The following is a 21262-nucleotide window of genomic DNA, read 5'->3' on the forward strand; positions in this document are numbered from 1 at the left end:
CAAGAGATGGCAGCAGGAAGCACTAAGTAGGCGGGCCGGTTGAGGCAGTGTTATGCTCTGGGCAATGCTCTGCTAGGAAACCTTGGGTCCTGGAATTCACATGGATGTTACTTTGACACATACCACCTACCTAGAGATTGTTGAAGTCCACGTACACCCTCCCATGCGTTACATTTTGAGTGTGTTGGGGAGGCTGCTTTTGGTGCTTTGAGTGTGTGGTGGCAGCTTGTTAGGTTGTGTGTGTGGAGGTGTTGTTTGTGGTGTAGCATGTGTGTATGTATTGACTGGCTGTATGTGGTGTAGTGTATATGAAGGCTGTTTATGGTGTTAAATTCTTGTGGGGAGGCATGTGGGTGAAGCCTTCTTAAGTCATTGCTGTGGTGAGAGTTTGGTTGTGAAGTTTTGTGTGCATTGGAAGTCTGTGTGACAGAGCTCCCCTACTCCAACTGTGTAGCTCTGCCTAGTCCTCTTCCTATCTCTGATCAGGGACACTGAATGCTTCAGCCCTAGTCACCAAGCTAGACTAGGGTCATTGAGAACTCCTTCCACCCAGGACCAGATTGCAGCTCCTTTTCCAGGCAGGTGTCCACACCTCTGCCTAAACTGTGATCAGCTACTGCCTTTAAAAAGCCACTTGTGGCTTTCAGGCCTAACTCTTTTTGACTTGTCCAGGGACTAATCAGCCAACCAACAGGTTCAAAGACTCTGTTACTAGGATCCCTGAATATATAAACCAAGACACAAAGTTCCAACAGGAAATAACATACGATACTGGATTTTGAACTAGATCTAGACTTTGCCGACATGTTCTAAAACATACGGTGAAAAGCATATAAAACACAAATATCCAAAACATTGGAAAACAAGCAAGTATTATTAATACATTAACTATATAATACAATTAACATTTTCAAAAACAATACAAAGCAACAATATATGCATTTAACAACTTCTTTGGCTTCCCTAATTTCCGTACCAGCAATATGTAAATATAGGCATTTTTATTCAGTCAGTAGAGGGCGCTTTTCTAGGAGCTCCATATTGTTGGTGTATCTGAGTGTAAACCAGAGCCCCACAGCAAAAATACTCACAGTAATGTGCCTGTAAACTACAATAAATGTGTTTAAATAAGATCCATTGTTCTTGTTCTAAATGATATTTTAGTGTTATAAATCATTAGTAATTTGCATAAATTTTCTCAGAACAGCCTTACCCCTGGCCATACTCCCACTCACACCCCTAAATTTAAAAGTTTCCCTCTTCATCACTTTCAAACTTTGGGAGGTGTGCTTTCTGCATAATCCATTGTGGTCCAGTGTGGTCCAGTGATGGTGTGATCCTTGCTCTCCACATAAACGATCTTCCATTTTGCAGTTCAGTGCTCAATGAATGTTGGAACCTTGAGGGAGCAGTGCTTCCTGTGGTAATTTGTTATTTAGCATATTGCAAAATTAGCATTGTACTAAATAATGGTTCTGCTATAGGTGGCCCAATAGCGACTGATGTGGCCCAAGGAGTTCCACCATTGCTCTACTCCACTCGGACATGTTTTCTCCAGTCTTGTATTCCTTTGCCTCTGTCTCAGATTATAAACTCAGTTGAAGGGTCATCTATGCTAAGATTACTTACATGTTAAATAACCCAACCACAAAAAATTTGGCACTATTTAAATGCTAATAATATTAATATGTTAGGAAAGCTGAGTCTGAGACACGTACATAGTTTGGATGAAGCATGTGTACATTAGTGTAGCAGTGAAGACTAGTGGGTGATGCCACTGATTTAAACATGCCCAGAATTTATAATCTTTGGTCATTTGTTAAAGGTTCCATTTATATATTCTTGTTTAACAGTTATAGTAAAATTACACTGGGTTACCAACTAAAGTAGAGCGCCCACTATTTTTTTTTAATGTCATTAACTATGATAGTAGTTGTATGGGCATTAGTGGGTAATATTAGGATATAAATCTCTTTGTAAGACTTTGTAGGTAATGCCCAAACGTTAAAATATCCTAAATGAACTGGACCATTTGTAGCAACATTCCTTTTGTAGACACTTTTGTTCTGTTATATCATTCATCTTCAAATGAAGAGTGCTGTAGTGGTTATAGTGCCATGAGCATCCCCCAGTTGACTATAGTCAAATGATGTTAGAATGGCTTTACTTTCCGATATCAACCTGTCTCCACTACATCCAACAGAGAACTAGAAGCTTTCTGTCTGAGCTAAGTGCGGCAGTGGTGATGATAACCCCCCTTCCTGCTAGACCTGTGTGATTAAAAAATGCCTGGGCCGAATATTTTTCTCAGTCATGCCTTGCCAGTGGGTGAGTGGAGGCATGGGGAGTTTTGAAATTGGGGGCCAAAAGCCCATGTACAAACCCAGGGCCGGATTAACATAGGGGCTGATGGAGCTGCAGCTCCAGGCCCAGGCCCAGGCCCAGGCCCATGGAATAGGCCCATTTAAAAAAAAAAAAAAAAAATTTTTTTTTTTTTACACACTACTCTTAGGTTTGCCACCTGACTGGTATTTTACTGGCACAGCCAGTATTTGAGGCTGCCTAGCCATGCTGGTATTGCAGTAATACCGGCAATACAAGTGCAGGTATTTTTCTCAGAATAAATGGAGTTTACTCTGCAATACCAGCAACAGCCAGCAGGGGGTCACTGTGTGTGTAGAGAGGCAGGGATAGGAAGTTACAGCATATCCCTGCCTCTCTCTACTACTCACTGATCCGTGGGGGAGCAGCTACACAGCACATAGTCCAGACAGCAGCTCTACAGCTCAGGTAAGTGAGGGATGGGGGGAAAGGCAGCAGGGACACATGGGGACACTGAGACACAAGGGGACACTGAGACACTAGGGGACACTGAGACACTAGGGGACATATGGAGACACTAGGGGACATATGGAGACACTAGGGGACACTGAGACACTAGGGGACATATGGAGACACTAGGGGACACTGAGACACTAGGGGACAGTGAGACACTAGGACACATGGGGACACAGACACTGGGAGACCTGGGGACACTGAGACACTTGGGGACATTGGAAAACATGGGGACACTGAGACACTGGGACACATGGGGATGCTGAGACACAAGGGGACACTGAGACACTAGGACACATGGGGACACAGAGACACTTGGGGACACTGGAAAACATGGGGACACAGACACATGGGGATGCTGAGACACATGGGGATGCTGTGAGACATAGGGACATTGGGAGACACTGAAACATTGGGACACGGAGACACTGAAACAATGGGACACGGAGACACTATGTCCCCATGTCTTCCAGTGTCCCCATGTCCCCCAGCCAGTGTCCCTAGTGTGCCCAAGTCTCCCAGTGTCTGTGTCCAATGTCTCTCAGTGTCCCCATGTGTCCCAGTGTCCCTATATGTCCCAGTGTCCCCATGTCTATGTCCACAACTGTCCCCATGCCTCCCAGTGTCCTCAAGTGTTGGTCTCCCAGCTAGTGTCCCCTAGTCTCCCAGTGTCTCTGTGTTCCCATATCTCTGTGTCCCTAGTGTCTTAGTGTCCTCAAATGTTTCAGTGTCCCCATGTCTCCCAGTGTCTGTGTCCCTAGTGTCTCGGTGTCCCCATTTCTCCCAGTTTCCCTAAATGTCTCAGTGTCCCCATGTCTCTCAGTGTCCCCATGTCTCACTGTGTCCCCAGTATCCTAGTGACATGGGGACACACTGAGACATTGGGACACTGGGAGAAATGGGGAAACTGAGACACTGGGAGACTAGGGGACTGGGCGACATGGGGACACTGTGATACATAGGGACACTGAGACACTGGGTGACTTGCGAGACTGAGACACTGGGAGACTGGGAGACAGGGAGACACTGGGAGCAATCCATCTATACCACAGAATCAAACTGTGAGTAGTTTGCTGTTGATTTTACAGAATTGTCTCTGATGTCACTCCTTGTGATTTACATCATGTGATGTCACGCATAACTAATTAATTAAACCAATGATTGAGGCTGGTATTTTTTTCCAAGAAAGGTGGCAACCTTAACTACTCTTCACATACTCTTGCTTAAAGGTGCACTATATGGTCAGGAACACAATCATGTATTTCTGACCCTATTATGCTAAAACCACCACCCTGGCCCCTCCTTGCCTCCCTAAATATAGTAAAATCTTACTTGTATTCAAGTCTGCAGCTGCTGGCTCTGCCTCTGAACTGACTGTCTGCTGACATCATCAGAAGTGGTGGTCTGAGCAAATTACAATACTTCCCCATAGGATTGGCTGAGACTGTCAACTAGGCAGATCAGGGGCAGAGCCAGCACAAGTCCAACATAGCCCTGGACAATCAGCATCTCCCCATAAAGATAAATTGAATCAATGCATCTCTATGAGGAAAGTTCAGTGTCTGCATGCAGAGGGTGGAGACACTGAATGGCAGTGCTGCACACTAGGCAGTACTGCCCCATGAAGAACCTCTAGCAGCCATCTAAGGAGCGGCCAAATTAGTTATTTTCTCTGAAAAGACAGTGTTTACTGCAAAAAGCCTGAATGGAATGATTCTACTTACCAGAACAAATACAATAAGCTGTAGTTGTTCTGGTGACTATAGTGTCCCTTTAAGTTTGGAAGCTTAAGAGGGATGTATGGGAACAAACTTGTGTGGACTGGCTGACAAAATTAGTTTAGGTAATGCAGACTTTGGTCTCTCTAACACTGTGGCATGTTCCCTTTCTTCTATACTCACTACATACACATTGTCTCTGTCTCAGACTATATACCAGGAACTTCTGCCTGCTAGTAAGAAGGTAAGGAGACAAGTGGACCAGCGAGTGCTAGGGTAAAGTCCTTGGGAAGCATGGAGTGAGTGCATCATTAGACGCATTTATGTCAAGTTCAGGGTGCTGCCTGCATAGTATGAAGTTCACCTGGGGCTACCCATAGTATACGTGTTCATCTTTAGTGTATATACTTTATTTTTTTTGTTGCATAGTATGCCCTTAGTTGGACAGCCTGTATGATTGGCAGGCAGCCTGACATGCATTCATGCCAGGCTGACCTTCCAATTCTTTGGACAAACATGCCCCCTTTTTGGGCATGTTCACCCCCTTTTGGCAGGTCTGGTCACGTGATTCACACCAGTGGCCCACCCTTTTACCCTGCCCATTGACTTCCTGCTTCACTGGACACTGCTGTTAGGGGTTATGGATTTACTTGAAAGATGAAAGCATAAATCAGAGAGAGATTAGCATAGAGTATGTGTTTTCTTATAGCTGCATTCTATGAGTTTCCCTCCAGCACCATCTCCATCAGATACATGACGCTTGGGAGGTATGACTGTTTTAGTGTTTGTGGTCGATAAGATTCCGTAATTAGGCCCATCATAATTGTCAGCACCAGGCCCACTGTGCTCTTAATCCAGCCCTGTACAAACCCTTACAGCAAGCATGTCCAACTCGCGGCCCACAAGGACCATCTTTGCGGCCCGAGTACATGCTGGTGCCACATTGCAGGTGCCTACTCTGCTAAAACTTACCCAGCCAGGGAGGAAGGGATGGTGGATACAGCGAGGAAGCTCAGTGATCCTGCTCCTCACTGCTCACTCGCGCGCGCCGTCTGTAGGGAAGCCGGGCGCCAGAATATGACATCATATTCCAGCACCCGGCATCACTAAACTGCACGGGGGAGGGAGCAGTGAGGAGCAGATAGAAGATCCCCAGGGAGATAGCCCACATCGGCTCAAAAAGGTAGGGAGCAATAAACAAAAGTGTGTGTGTGCAAGGATGTGTGTGTGTTTGTATGTGTGTGTCTGTCTGTCAGTGAGTATGTGTGTGTGTCTGTCAGTGAGTGTGTGTCAGTGTGTGTCTGTCAGTGAGTATGTGTGTGTCAGTGTGTCTGTACGTGTGTGTGTCTGTCAGTATGTGTGTGTGTCTAAGCAAAAAAAAGGGGATGATCTGATGAACCAATCACAAATAAAACAACACAGCGTATAACTGTGTATAAAAGCAAATTGTAAAAGTTGCATTCACAAGTGGCCACTCACACTTTTACTGAAGTTTGCAAGCCTTGAATATTTTTCTTTTTCAAAATGGAAATTCCATATCTTCTGTCTGGGTTAGAATCTCCATAGATGTATTAGCATATATGTGCTCAAGAAAAAAATATATAAAAAATGAGATACACATTCAGAGTGAAGTACAAAAAGAGTATTTAATAACTTACATCAAGATATAAAATCATCAGTGTAGTCCCTCTATGTCACCACCAGGGGTCCTACGCGTTTCATCCAACCAAATTGGACTTCCTCAGGGACTTGTGTGGTGTGTGATCAAACAGGTACAATGAACAAACCATGAACAATAAAATTCCCCTCCCTCCCCAATCCTTATATATCCCTCAGTGTCCACATAATGAGTAGTTTCCTGCAGGTGTCTCTCCTCTATTTTCCGGGTTAATTTCACGATCTCCTCACATGCGCCGAGTGTTATGACGTCATCATTTCCGACATCCGAAGATGCGTGCGTTCCAGCATGCGTTCCTTTGCCGAAACCCGGAAGTTAGCCAAGAATTGCTGTCTTTCTGCTCCCTGCTCGATCTCAGTCAGACATATATTTATAATTAGTGGAAACAAGGGACAAGAGGAAGGGGTAGTAAATACTTCACTCTGCATCAGAAAGGATCAATACTTAAAAATAATCAATAATGTGTGTGTCTGTCAGTATGTGTGTTTCTGTCAGTGAATATGTGTGTGTCAGTGTGTCTGTATATGTGTGTGTCTGTCAGTATGTGTGTTTCTGTCAGTGAATATGTGTGTGTGTCAGCGGGAGGATCAGGTTTGGCACAGGCTGGTAGAGGGGGTGCTGTGGTTTAGTAGAGGGGGATGCTGTTTTTTTTTTATTATACTGTACTTTTTAAAATAAACCTTTCATACATTTCTATGAAAATTTAAGGTATTTTTTTTTTGCGGCCCACATAAACATAAACCTTGCTTATGTGGCCCGTGCCAGACTTTGAGTTTGACATGCTTGCCTTACAGTGTTGGACAAGCAACAGCTACTCACAGTCTCACTGCTGCACAAATCTTTTAACAGGCATAACTGTACCGCCAATAGCCTTCAGTCAGCAGGAGAATGACATGGGGCTGTAGCCCGTGATAGTGGCCTGGGGAACAATTGCCTCCCTGTTTAGAACACGAACAATGTATCTTATTATTGATACAGACTGATTTCTAAGCACATTTATTATAGTTTCAAGACACATTACTGTTAGTATTATTGCTGTGGAGCTCTGTTATACACTTAGACACACCAACAAGATGGAGCTCTTAGAAAAGAGGGGTAGAGGGATCCTGGCCCAAATGGGACTGGCTATCCTAAATAGCAACACATTTTACAGGTATGACACTCTAAATTCCAGCAGTTCACATATTACACTGAGCTTAATGATTGAACGTTTATTAAGCTCACAGATTTATGATTAAGCCTGTTTAGAGAAACATCTCACAAGATGACTGCTGTTCCTGTTTTTTTTTTGTGTGTGGTTATAAGCATGTGATACACAATTTGGAATTTTTATTTATTATAGTCAAAAAATGGGCAGTGCAGTAAAAAGTACCGTTTTCAATTGATGGTAAGATTAAAATAACTTTTTTACACATGCTTGTGTGGGTAACTGAAAGTTTACTCGCCATAAACGATTTTTTACTTGGTATCAGCGGCAGTACAGTAGGGATATTGAAATGCGTTGGGCAAGAAGCCTAATGAAAAACAAACTTGTATCCCACCCTCTTAGCAGCTGTAAATACAACAATTAACCGAACCTCTACATTTATACTAAAGAATACACAACAACAAAATTATGCCAAAGTATCAAAAGAAGGGAAGGGAATATATGTTTGAGCGCTAATAGGAAAAAAATAATTTACGGTAAGCAAAATGTCTGTTTTTCCTGGCGTATAGTGGAAGCCCAGTAGGAAAATAGTCAGAGACTCCCTTAAAGGGTGGGAACTTAAGTCATGGCTGCTTGCAATACCTTGTGCCCAAAAGTAGCTTCAGCAGAGGCAGAGATGTCTAGCATGCGGTGTGTAATAAATGTATTAAATGAGGATCAGGTAGCAGCTTTGTAAATGTGTTTTGATGAGGACATGACTTTCTCTGCCCAAGACGTGGCCATAGTCCTGGTAGAATGAGCTTTGATTTTTAGTAAGAAGAACAGATCTCTGTACAGAATAGGACAGCTGAATGGCTTCTTTATTCCATCCAGAAATAGAGGACTTAGAAGCCTATGGGCCTTTAGACTTTCACTGGATATTGATGAAAAGACCACCTGTTTTTCTTTATTGTTAGTGCTTTGCACTAAGAGCGCCCAGGAGAGAGCACTTGATCCCTTATTGCCGGGCACTGAGAGTTGTCAGTCTGCTCCTTGTCATGGGGGATCTTAGGCAGCGGTGGGAAGCACAGCTCCCTGTTCCCTCCATTATAAGGAGGGAGTTGCGAGCCGGTAGCTCCCCTCTTAAACCAGCCATTACGAGCAAAAAAAAGAATTGCACGGACAATATTTAATCCAGCAAACAATGTTCTTCATATCATTCTTCATTCGTACTCGTTAAATTGTCTTTATTGTCCATTTGTCTGTATTGTCAAAAATTCAGACTAAATCTTTATAGTCCGAAAACAAATGCCCAAGTCTAAATTTGCATACTTTTTTTCCTGCATCCATCAGGAAGTGGCGTAGCACATTCAGCACAAACTGCCTTATCTAATTTTGGAGTGCCTGGATAGAAATGTAAGACCATGGCAGGCAATTCTGGTGATCATCAAGGACAGGAGTGATATTCCAACATGTCATAAGGCAACTTCTGCTCATACAACTGGAAGATCTCACCGCTGTACTGCGCTTGGCTTCCAAATGCATATTCACATAAACACATGACAACGGATTGGATAAAACGGGGAAAATACACACCAAATAGACACAATTGCTCAAAGAACACAACAAATGATTTTTCTTAAACACTTGCGTTTTATTAAATTAGAACCTCAAATGATCCTATGATGAATATTAATTACATACACATGAAGCAGTAACTAAAATATCAAAACAGTAAAGCATAATAGGACATTCTAATACATCTATTATTCATTCCCAAGTTGTAAACATTCGTATACACCTTTGTAAGACACAAATCTATTTTTATTTATTTTATTTATTTTTTTTACAAGATTTCACTTTTTTTTCTTACAAAAATATACATAATCCGTAACGATAAGGGACATTCGGAGACAGTAAATACAGTCATTACTTTTCACCTTTAGCAAAACAAAGGTCTGTTTCATGTTTATTTGGCTTTTGGCAGATAATTGTAATTGGAACGGATACAATCCATAGGTCCTTTCTGTCTACCAGTGTCATGGTCAGCCTGTGGTTGGTCTACGATATATGATTATGAATATAAAATATTTGTTTAATAAGATTTTAATTACAGCTCACAAACCCATGTCTGCAAGAGGAAAATACAAGGCAGGGCCAGAGCTATCATATGTGCAGTGTGCATGGGCCTAGTGGTAAAGAGAATTCTACTACTGATGGAGGGAGCATACATATATATATTTCTTATGTTTCCTTCTCGTCCTCCTTACCACCACATACTAGATCTCTGTACAGAGAAGGATTAAGATACCCCCAATGGACCCTAGACACCTTACTAGCTTGCCCCCCCACCCTTTCAATCTTTACACAGAAATGGTTATTGGGACCAAGCATAATTCATTGTTCTGGGGCACCCTGTTTAACCCCTTAAGGACCAAACTTCTGGAATAAAAGGGAATCATGACATGTCATGTGTCCTTAAGGGGTTAAACTTTGGGCCCTAGAATGCAACCTAGGCTCCCCTTATGGTTAAGCTTGCTCTGTATGTGAAGCACGGAGGAGGTCCGAACCATATGAAGTACAGATTTTTGTTCCATTTCTGCTAAATCATAAGAATCAAATTTGACTCCAACGTCTCTTGCCTCCCCCCTGAAAAAAATTATACAGGCATAGGGTATTCATGTGAAGTCTTTTCTTTTTCTTTTTTATATGTATTTAAAGGAACACTATAGGGTCAGACACACAAACATGTATTCCTGACCCTATAGTGTTAAAACCACCATTTAGGTGGCTTGCCTCCTTAGCTGACATCATCAGAATTGATGATCTCAACCAATCCAATGTTTAACCATAGGAAAAGCATTGGATTGGCTGAGATCGTCAAAGAGGTGGGATGTGGCTGGGCCAAACGCCGGCTTGGCCAACCAGCATTTACTCATAGAGATGCATTGAATAAAGATGCTGAACGGTAGAGGAATCGCCTCTATTAGCCATCGTAGGAGTGGCCACTAGAGGTGTACCTAGGCTGTAATATAAACACTACATGTTCTCTGAAAAGACCGTGTTTACAGCAAAAAGCCTGCAGGACAGGCTATACTCCCAGAATAACTACATTAAGCTGTAGTTGTTCTGGTGACTATAATGTCCTTTTAAACACTGGAGGTAGGGGATAGGTTAAGGAATATTATATTTGAGCATATTCTGCTATTGATACAGCCTTTACACTAAAAGCCACTAACTTTCTATTTTAGCGTTAGTCCGTTCTGTAACAAAGACTCAATATCCCAACACTCCCTTCTATCTGTATTTTCACGTGGTGCAATATATAAATAAATTCAAGCCTTTAGTGAAGCATGTTAAATATTACATTCAATTTTTCATTCCCATCAAACCACCAGCATTTATTGACAGGTAAAAAGAAGATGCAGTATCGTTGGACATTCACAAGAATAAAACTATGCAATAAAAATATATATTTTTGTTTTGCTTCTGAATACACAGTGCTCGGGTTTTTGGTATTAAGTGCATGCCCCCAAAAAAGGGGCTATCTCCCCAATTACCCATCTTCACTTAAAGTGAAAACACGATTTTAATACGCTGATACGGTTTTCAAACCTGCACAAAAATATACACCTCTACTGCAATGGTAACCTAACCCTTACACTGTCTTGGATGCGAAGAAAGGAACAAAATTGATTTAATTGCAAAAATAACAGCATACTAAACAAACAATATGCAAGAGTAGAGTTTGCAGTCATCAATATGTATAAAGTATATAAACAGAGGATGTATTCAGAAGAATATGTATAGTTTGGTTGTTTATACAAATATCGAACAGACATTTTAAACAATTTTAATCTACTTACACAAATGCTCCGATAATCATCTTACTTTTCATCCTCTGGGTTGAGACCTTGGCAACGTCAACTTGTAGGTTGTTCTGAACAAACAGCAGTGTATTATGGGTAGAGAGCCCTGTGAAGCATCAGATGCTCCTCGTAGAGCATCTCTTCTTACATACAAAGCAAACAGGGTAGTGTACATTCAGGAATGGTCAATACTTCAAGTGTTTTAGAGATGACACTACTGAATCAATATGAATGGCAACTCTGACTAACGATTCCATTTGAAGCTTTAATGTGAGCATACGCAAGTGGTCATTCTTGTGGATAAAATGTATCCATATTAAAAGAAGTTGCAGACAACATTTCCGATGTGCAAAGTCAATACCTCTTTCCAACCAATCCCTTCTTTGCATCTTTCCGAAGAGCAAATAGATAATTAATGGGATATGTCCACGGCATTCACCAATGACCTAAAATATGAGAGAGCATTTAGGAAACAAATCCTCAGCACATACTTCCTTATGTCCCGGCCTCTTCTCCAGTGGTTGATGCTCGAAGGGGAAAGGAGAGATTTACAAAAAAAACAAAGAAAAAAAACCCCAAGAACATCACAATTCATTTTGACGAGCCCCAGGCTCCTTTAACTTTCTCTGAGGTCAGTATATTGAAGTTCACAGCTGAATACCTCCTTATACAGAGGGGGGAAAGTGTCAACTATGTGAGGATGAAGGAGACGGAAAAATTCAAGCTTGTCCAAGTGTAGATTGCAGATCGTTTTCATCTGGGGGAGTTTGGAGACCATCTGACAATGAGAAATCAGGCAAAGAGAGAGTTTACATTTGTCTGGACAGCAGATCGATCAACACATTGATGGAGATGTATCAAAGTATCACAGAATGCTTTTGTGAAAGATCGATTCTCATTTTATTACTTATTTTTTTTCCATAGTTTTTAAAAATGTTTATTTTGTGTGACTTTTGTATAGAAAATTCCTTTTATTATTATTACAACTTATTTTGTGACCCCCAATTATATATAACTTTTTATTTAAGATAGAAAAGGAGGTGGAATGTTGGTATTCTTAGTTAAATGTACATAAGTGGCGAGGGTACAAAAGGGTCTAAATATATAAAGAATGATGGCGACACTTATTTTGAGACTGCTTTTAAAGCACTTTAATAAATTAGAACATATTTTACAACCCCCCTGCCCCCCACCTACCCCTCCCTGCAGTAATACACTTTTTTAGAGCCATTTGACAAATCTCCTTCATTATTTATCGTAGTCAATTGATTTGGGAAGTTAAGGTCATCAATCTGTTATAACATAAGCCACGATATTGCTTCATACCTAGAGAACCAAAAAACTTTTTGATTTGTTTCTTAGAATCTGTCATGAAAAATAAATCACATCTTGTAACATATGTATTTTATATTTCATACATTTCAGCTCACTGTATAGCTCAACAAATCTATAAAAATGAATGTTTATTTTTTTTTAAAAATTAGTTTTACTTTTTTTTTAAAATTCAAAATGGTCACTACACATTATAGCTTTTGTAATTGCCTGAGGTATTAATTCAGTTTATTAAAGGGACACTATAGGCAACGTCAGCTAATTGAAGTGGTCTGGGTGTGCATTCCAAGGTCCCTTAACCCTGGAAAGGTAATTATTGCAGTTTTTAATAACTGCAATAAAATACCTTTAAGGATTAACTCCACCTCTAGTGGCTGTCTACCAGACAGCCACTAGGGGGACTACTGGGTCGTTAGGCGACTATTGGTCGCTTGACACTGGAAGTCTTCACGCTATGCATGAGGACATCCAGCATCACCCAAAACTCCATAGGAAAGCATTGTTTAATGTTTTCCTGAGGGGCTGTTATAATGCGAGCGCGGTCATTGCTGGCTGACGTTGGCAGGGGAGGAGCGAAGATGGACCCTGATCTAGCGCCAAGGGACATCAGTGCTTGCTGGACTCAGGTAAGTGTCATAACCCCTTTTAACCCCTTTTGCACCACGGGGAGGGAGGGGAGCTCTATAGTTTCCCTTTAAAATTCAGTCTAAGACATGGTTATAATATTTATCATTGCTATATATGCCCCTTTATGACATTTAAATACTACTGACATTTTTCTTTTTTTTTTTTTTTTTTTTTTTAGGGCTTATGGTGGGCAGATTGTTTTATATAAATATATATTTTTATTGCAGCACAGAAAGTTACAAGCAAAAGAAACTCACTAGTTTTGTCATATACCCAACACATATTTGTACATATACAAAGATTGTCTTTGTTTAAAACTTTAAATTGTGTTTGATTTCATTAAACATTCTTTTTATCATTAAAATAGTGATTGTTCCACATGTGATAAAGATTTCAATGTAACATTTCCCTTTCTAGTACTCTATGGTATTCTTATTTTACAGTGTCTGATGATAAAGTTAAAATGGGATCTTGCTTATTAAGAAACATACCTTGGATAAAAGATCCTCATTGCAATGTCTCTTCTGAATCTCCTTTTGCAATGCCAAAAATATTCTGTCTTGAAGCTTTTGCACTTTGCTGGATTCTGTTAGCCACCTGCGATCTAAGCAAGAGATGAAACTTATGCTTAGGTGCTAGAGTTAGAGTTGGTGTATAAATATATCTGACTCTGATCATTGAGTTGGCACAGTTAATTTTGCTGTCAAATGGTTGATATGCTAATAGATATATAGCAAACATTTCACTCTCCATCAGCCATTGGCTAGTGGAAATCCCACCCTGGTGAGCAGACATTCAATCGTAGCAAGTATGTTTTGGACATACTTTAAATGTTAAGTCTTGCAGATAGCTATATACAACACACCAACATCAAACTGCACTGTAAATGTAATCTTGCATGGATTTAAAAAAAGCCTACTCTAAAAGGTGGTTTATAGGATAACTGACTTTTTTTCATGTAACATTTAAATAAAAAGTTAAAGAGCCACTATACTCACTAAAGCAACTTTAGCTTACTGAAGCCGTTTAAGTGTATAGACCATGCCCCTGCAGTTTAACTGCTAAATTCTCAGCCATTTAGGAGTTAAATCACTTTTTATTGTGTTTATGTAGCCCTAGCCATACCTCCTCTGACTGTGACTCACACAGCCTGCATTCAAAATAGTTTCATTTTAAATCACACGTCAACTCGCTTTAGAAAATTTTACCTCCTGCTCTGTGACTTGTACTTTAATTGCACACAGGAGGCTCCTGCATGATCTAGGATGTCATTGACAGAGGAGGAGATAATAAATTCTAAATTAAACAGAATTTGCAATAAAGGATGTGTAAACATTAGATCTCACTTTACAGGAAGTGTTTAGGAAGGTTGTGTAAGTCACATGCAAAGAGGTGTGACTAGAGCTGTATAAACAAAGTGTTTTAACTCCTAAATGGCAGAGAATTGAGCAGTGAGACTGCAGGGGCAAATCTATACACCAAAACTATTTCTTTAAGCTAAAGTTGTTTTAATGATTATAGTGTTCCTTTAAGCATCTGGCATACAAATAGTTAAAAAAAATTAAAAAAACAAATGCAGTCAGGCCCACATAACATTTGCAGTGGACCAGGGGCAGGTCCAGACTCCATGAATTGTCATTGTGGCGTTCATGAGCCAGTGTGAAGAATTTCATAGACACACTGCCTCTCCTTCCCCCCAGAATGCCTGTGGTAAAGGCTTGTTTTTTGTTTTTTTTTAAAGAAGTGCCAGTTATTAGTACCTGGAGACATAAGAACTGCTGCACTGAACAGAGCAATCACTTCGTCTGACAGATCCAAGCGGCACAGTGTCCGACCCAGGTCAAAGATGGCGGCTACCAGATCATCACACCCTTAGGAAAAAAATACAATATAATAATAATAAATAATAATTCAAAGCCTACATACCGTATATACTCGAGTATAAGTCGAGTTTTTCGACACATTTTCTTGTGCTGAAAAACCCCAACTCGACTTATACTCGAGTCAATGTCTGTATTATGGCAACTTACATTGCAAGTCCCAGTGTAAGTCTCGCGAGAGCCGCGGGGTCAGAGCGCGGCCGCGAGACTTACACTGGGAGCTGACAGGGGAGCTGACCGGACCATCACGGAGGAGAAGGGAGCTGACAGGAGCTGCAGGAGAGGTAAGTAAGAGCTCTCTGCCAGCCCCCCCTCCTACACAGTGCACACCACTGGACCACCAGGGAATGAGAGCCCCCCCTCCCTGGCCAGCTAAGAAGCAGGGAGGGGGGACGAAGAAATAAATAAAAATTTAAATAATAAAATATTAATAATAATAAAAAAATAATAATAAAAAAAAAAATAATATAACAAAAAAAATGAATATTAAAATTATAATAATTAAAAAATAATATTAAAAATGCCCACCCCCCACCAAGGCTCTGCGTCACACTCTGCATCACACACACTGCATTCATACACACACACACACACAGCATTTATACACACACTGCACTCACACACACACTGCACTCACACTCATACACACACTACTCATACGCACACTGCATTCATACACACACTGCACTCATACACACACACACTGCATTCATACACACACACTGCATTCATACACACACACACACACACACTGCATGTATACACACACTGCACTCACACACACACTGCACTCACACTCATACACACACTACTCATATGCACACTGCACTCATACACACACACACTGCATTCATACACACACACTGCATTCATACACACACTGCATTCATACACACACTGCATTCATTATATACACACACTGTAAATAAATATTCAATTCATATCATTTTTTTAGGATCTAATTTTATTTAGAAATTTACCAGTAGCTGCTGCATTTCCCACCCTAGTCTTATACTCGAGTCAATAAGTTTTCCCAGTTTTTTGGGGTAAAATTAGGGGCCTCGGTTTATATTCGGGTCGGCTTATACTCGAGTATATACGGTAAGTATTAATGTTTTTTTCCCCATAAAATAACGAGTTATGGTGAGTTAACAACCAAAGTTTAGGTCAAATTAGCCAAACTATGTCAAACTGTAAATTTTGTTAACTTGGTGTTTCAGAGGCAACTGGTTGTCCATGCACTACTTTATTCTCAGAGAATTAACACATAATTGGAGGAAAAAAATAGCAACAAAATATTTCATCAGTTCAATTCAAAACAAAATAAAACCTGAAAAAAATATCAATATTGACAGATTTCATGCACAGCTAAACATACATTTTTCTTCTTCTAACGTTCTTTCATTTGTTTAACTGATGTCATAGTAACAAATGCCCAAATACGTTACTTACCAAGAGAGCGAAACAACTGGATTCCTCCGAATTTTCCTTCAAAAAAGACGGTGTTGTTTAAAGGATTAAATATTCGGGTCATCCTAATTAGCAGGACCTCCAGGCACCCTAATGCAGAGACACATAAAGAGCCAGAGGGGTGTGGAGAGGGGGGTGTTCCCAGCATCCCAGGAAAGAAAATAATAAACCAACACATTAAGGAATTGGGAAGGGGAATTTAAAGCTCAATACAATGAAATGAAAAAAAAAAAAAGTCCCACCCAATTTAAAATGAAATGTTTAATTATAATCCCAAGAAATTAAGCTCTCACCCACAGACCATATAAAAGAAATAATATGTATGTGGCATATAGTATGTTAGGTAGGGTGTAAGAATCAAGGACCAAGATTTGGAACAGGATTCATATTCCGTTTTTTTAGGGGAGGGGTCGTAGATGGGTTTGATAGGAATAAAATAAAAAAAAAGAAGGGGAAAAAGGAGGAAGCCAGATTTTAGAGTGATTGTCAAAAAACATGAAGAAACATTAGAAACCGAATTGCAGAATTATGTTTAATATGATTTCAGCAGAAATCAAAACCAAAATGCATAAACCCAGACTGCAAGACCCATTACATTTTGTGATTTCACACTGCAGTACTTTCTTCTCTATCAGAGAAATGCCCGGGACTGATATTAAGCAGTAGCTGGGGCCAGCCGTGGTGTGCAGGGGCTACGACTAATGGTCGGTGGTTCATGGGCCAATGGCAGCCAGTCGCTCCTCGTTAGGCAGAGAGTGCAGGCTGCCGGGATACAAGATGTCAGACTTTAAATATTGCTTGCCAACTTGTGGCAGAGGATTCTAAATACATTACTGCCATATCCCTGCACTTTTAGTCACTATTAAAACTGCACCACACAAATGATAATGGGAAGATTGGTAAACTATTAAGAGAAAAAGTTAAAAACTTTATTATTAATTCAGTTTATTAAAGGGACACTATTTGCTCATTGAAGTGGTCTGGGTGCATATTCCCAGGTCCCTTAGCCATGGAAAGGTAATTACTGCAGTTTTTAATTACTGCAATAATTACCTTTATGGGTTAACTACCCCTCTAGTGTCTGTCTACCAGACAGCCACTAGAAGGACTTCCGGGTCGTTAGGTAGACTTTATTAGTAAAACTTTTAATAATTAGTCTGTTGTTCCACTTGACTGTACACACTTAAAGTGACTGGCTGTCCACTCTCTCAGCTGGTGTCCTAAGTTCTCAACAATAATCATCATCCCTTGTATTATTACATTTCACTCTGTGTTCTATTCCTAGAATACAAACGTTTGGCGTTACAGCTGCTGCTCTACAATCTCCAATCAAAGGCCATTTTCATACCCCATGATCTATTATAACAAATTATTTTCTCTCTTCTCATCTAAAGCAGTTTTATTCCATGGTAGGAGCTGTGCCGCCCTTCTCCACCGCCCTGGTATTTTACGTTTATTTATTGCATGTTCTTACCCGCTTTAAGCAGCACGATCTGGTCATTCTGGCAAAGTTCCATGAAACCATCCAGCCTTTTGGCAAACTCCACCACATACTGGATAGCATTAGAGATGTGGATGGCGCAGAGCTGCCACATCGTCTCACAGGTCTAAGGAGAAAAGAGAAGGTAGGTGTCCCTTAGTACAACTAGAAAGTCACCAGAGCTGGTCAGGTAAAATAAATATCAGCATTACAAGTCATTTGCTTAACTTTGGGTCATCAGGATTCCTTTATTAGATGTGATTGATGGGGTATATTTCAAAAAATTTCCTCCTAAATTACTATTAAAATCATAAAAAGATGAAGATATCGCCCGTGTGTATGGTTATCGCACAGTGTATGACTATAGAGAGGCACGTTCAATGCCTGCTTTTTTGTTGGAGAGTTTACTTTTGTCTACTGGAGTTATTTTGTTAATGTTTAATATATCGAAAGTTACAGTTTTACCTTGTTCTGCAAACTGCGCACATCCTCCTGTGAGTGAATGTTCCAGGTCATCCTGCTTAGCTCATCACTCGTGAACTGACAAGTATCTAGGTGAGAACGTATGATGTTCTGCGAGACGTGTTCTGTATTGAAGAGACAACCCAAAAAATTTCTGAACCTGGAATAATTCAGTCAGATTTACTTCTCCCTAATTTCAGTTTATCTACAATGTTAAAAGTAAAGAATATTTCTTCTCCACGGTTTCACATCTGTTCATCTTGTTAATTTATCCTGTTTTATTTATTTTTTTGTTTATTTTTTTTAAATTCATCTGTGCTTTTTTAAAATTCATTAATGCTTCCACTAAACCCGAAATAGCTATTCTGAAATGTTTGCTTGGTTCTCTCAGGAAATTAGCTGTGAAGTTTTCTTGGGCTTAACAGTATCACTCACAATTATGAATCTTATCTATAGATCTAAAGCTGGGTTTTTCAACTCCAGAACATCTTCCCTTAAAGCTTTTAAAAAGAAGTCCAACAGGCTTATAAACATATAATATTTGACCCACATAAACTTTACCTAAATACCTTCTACTGGGGATCATTCAGGATGCTGTGAAAATGCTAGGTGTATTAAACATCCCTGTAGGTACCTACCTATGTCTGCAGGGCTGATGTCTAGCAACTGCTGATCTTCTCCGAGTTCATGAGGGCAGTTGCCAGGGAGGGGGTCTGTTGTAGCCCCATGACATGGGTCTGGAGAGGGCTGTGTTGAAAGTGGAAGCTCCAGGCTGTAGTAGGAGCTACCCCCATCTGGAGTGAGGGGGAATTCAAAGAGGAGGCCATCAGACAAACCACTGAGATCATCGAGGTCAGACAGACCACTGCTAACACTAGTAGGATAGCCCCGGGAGACGGTATCTGCCCCCTCACTGCCTAGCACTTGCTCCTGGCTCTGTTGGTGCTTCTGGACTTCAGCATACAAGATGTCCCTTTGCTTCTTAGACATTCGACCAAACTTCACCGCTGAGGAGAGAAATAGATTTATAGCACATTGTATGCATAAGTATTAGTTTATGAAGTGCTAACACGTTTTTTTTTGTTAACTCTCTCTTAATTTATCTTGAGTCCTTAACGGAGCTAAGCCCAATACTTTTCTCTTTTCTACAACTTTCCTACCAATTTTATTACAGTCAGCTGAAAACCCATGTCCTCTACATCATTTTATCACATTTTTTCTATCTCATCAACTTATCTGCTGTTAAATGTTTCCTGGTATTTTAAGAAGAAAAAGAATCACAACATGAGCAAAAAAGCCACTACAACCAATTCTCCATTGACTACACATACATTGATTAGCCACAACATTAAAACCCCATGCCTAAAATTGTGCTGACAAAACAGCTCTGATAAATCGAGGCATAAACTCCACAAGACCTCGGACATGTCCTGCCGTATCTGGCACCAAGACATTGGCAGCAGATCATTTAAGTCCTGCAAGTTGTGAGGTGGGGCCTCCATGGATCAGATTTGTGGTTACAGCACGTCCCACAGATACTCAATTGGATTGAGATCTGGTGAATATCGAGGCCAAGGCAACAACTTGAACTCTTTTTCATGTTCCTAAAACCATTCCTGAGCAAGTTTTACAGGGTTCATTATCCTGCTGAAAGAGGCCACTGCCATCAGTGTACACCGTTACCATGAATGAATGTACGTGATCTGCTCTAGGTAGGTGGTACGTGTCAAAGTAATATCCACATGAAAGCCAGGACCCAAGGATTCCCAGCAAAACATTGCCCAGAGCAAATCACTGCCTCCACCGGCCTGCCTTCATCCCATAATGCATCCTTCTGCAATCTCTCACCAGGTAAATGATGCACATGGACACGGCCATCAACCTGATCTAAAAGAAAACGTGATTCATCAGACCACACAACCTCTTCCATTGCGCCATGGTCCAGTTCTGATGCTCACATCACCAATGAAGGCATTTTCGCAGTAAACGGGGATCATAATTGGCATGCTGACTAGTCTTCAGCTATGCAGCCCCATATGAAGCAAACTTCGATGCACCATTTTATCATGGCCAGCATCAATTTTTTAAGCAATTTGAGCTACAGTAGCTCTTTAGTGTGATCGGACCAGAAGGGCTGGCCTTCACTCCCCACGTGCATCAATGAGCCTTTGACGCCCATGACCCTGACGCTGGTACACCGGTTGTGCTTCCTTGCACCACTTTTGGTAGGTACTAACCACTGCATACCAGAAACACCCCACAAGACTTTCCGTTTCGGAGATTCTCTGACCCAGTCATCTAGCCATCACTATTTGGCCCATGCTAAGAACACTTAGATCTTTTCGTTTTACCATTTTCCCTGCTTCCAACACATGAAATTCAAGAACTGACTGTTCACTTGCTGCCTAATATATCCAACTTCTTGACAGGTGCTATTGTAACAATCTAATCAATGTTAAACACTTCACCAGGCAGCGGTTTAAATGCTGTGGCTGATCAATGTATGTTAGCTTAAACATGGCTAGGCAACAGTAAAGCCTTTAATGGTGTGTCAATTCTGAGCCTGATACAATGTAAGCATGAGCACTAAGATTTCAAAAACGGTGAAAAACATCTGCTTAAACATTTCACGTTAATAAGAATATGTCACTTGTTTGCCATTCTAATTGAAGGCATTTAGCTAGATATTGGGGAATTGTTATGGAGATTTGCTTTCATTCGGCCACAAAATTATAGGCTGAGCAGTGATGCTGAGCATTTATGTATTGTGCTCAGTCAGCATTCA

The 21262-nt window shown here is 40.7% G+C and overlaps 1 protein-coding gene across 1 annotated transcript in view; it reads right to left on the reverse strand.

Annotated features, from left to right (window-relative positions):
• Window positions 1-9849: 9849 nt before the first annotated feature.
• Window positions 9850-21262, reverse strand: part of LOC134611718 (nuclear receptor ROR-beta-like) — a 48326-nt gene continuing 36913 nt past the window's right edge. Inside the window, exons 4-10 of the mRNA XM_063455891.1 lie at window positions 19116-19484; window positions 18481-18602; window positions 18010-18142; window positions 16518-16625; window positions 14946-15056; window positions 13677-13789; window positions 9850-12004 (exon numbers count right to left, since the gene is read on the reverse strand). Coding sequence (XP_063311961.1) covers window positions 11843-12004; window positions 13677-13789; window positions 14946-15056; window positions 16518-16625; window positions 18010-18142; window positions 18481-18602; window positions 19116-19484 — 1118 coding nt within the window. The 3' untranslated portion in view covers window positions 9850-11842. The remainder of the gene's footprint in view (window positions 12005-13676; window positions 13790-14945; window positions 15057-16517; window positions 16626-18009; window positions 18143-18480; window positions 18603-19115; window positions 19485-21262) is intronic.

Source organism: Pelobates fuscus, chromosome 5, assembly GCF_036172605.1.
Source record: "Pelobates fuscus isolate aPelFus1 chromosome 5, aPelFus1.pri, whole genome shotgun sequence".
NCBI lineage: Eukaryota > Metazoa > Chordata > Amphibia > Anura > Pelobatidae > Pelobates > Pelobates fuscus.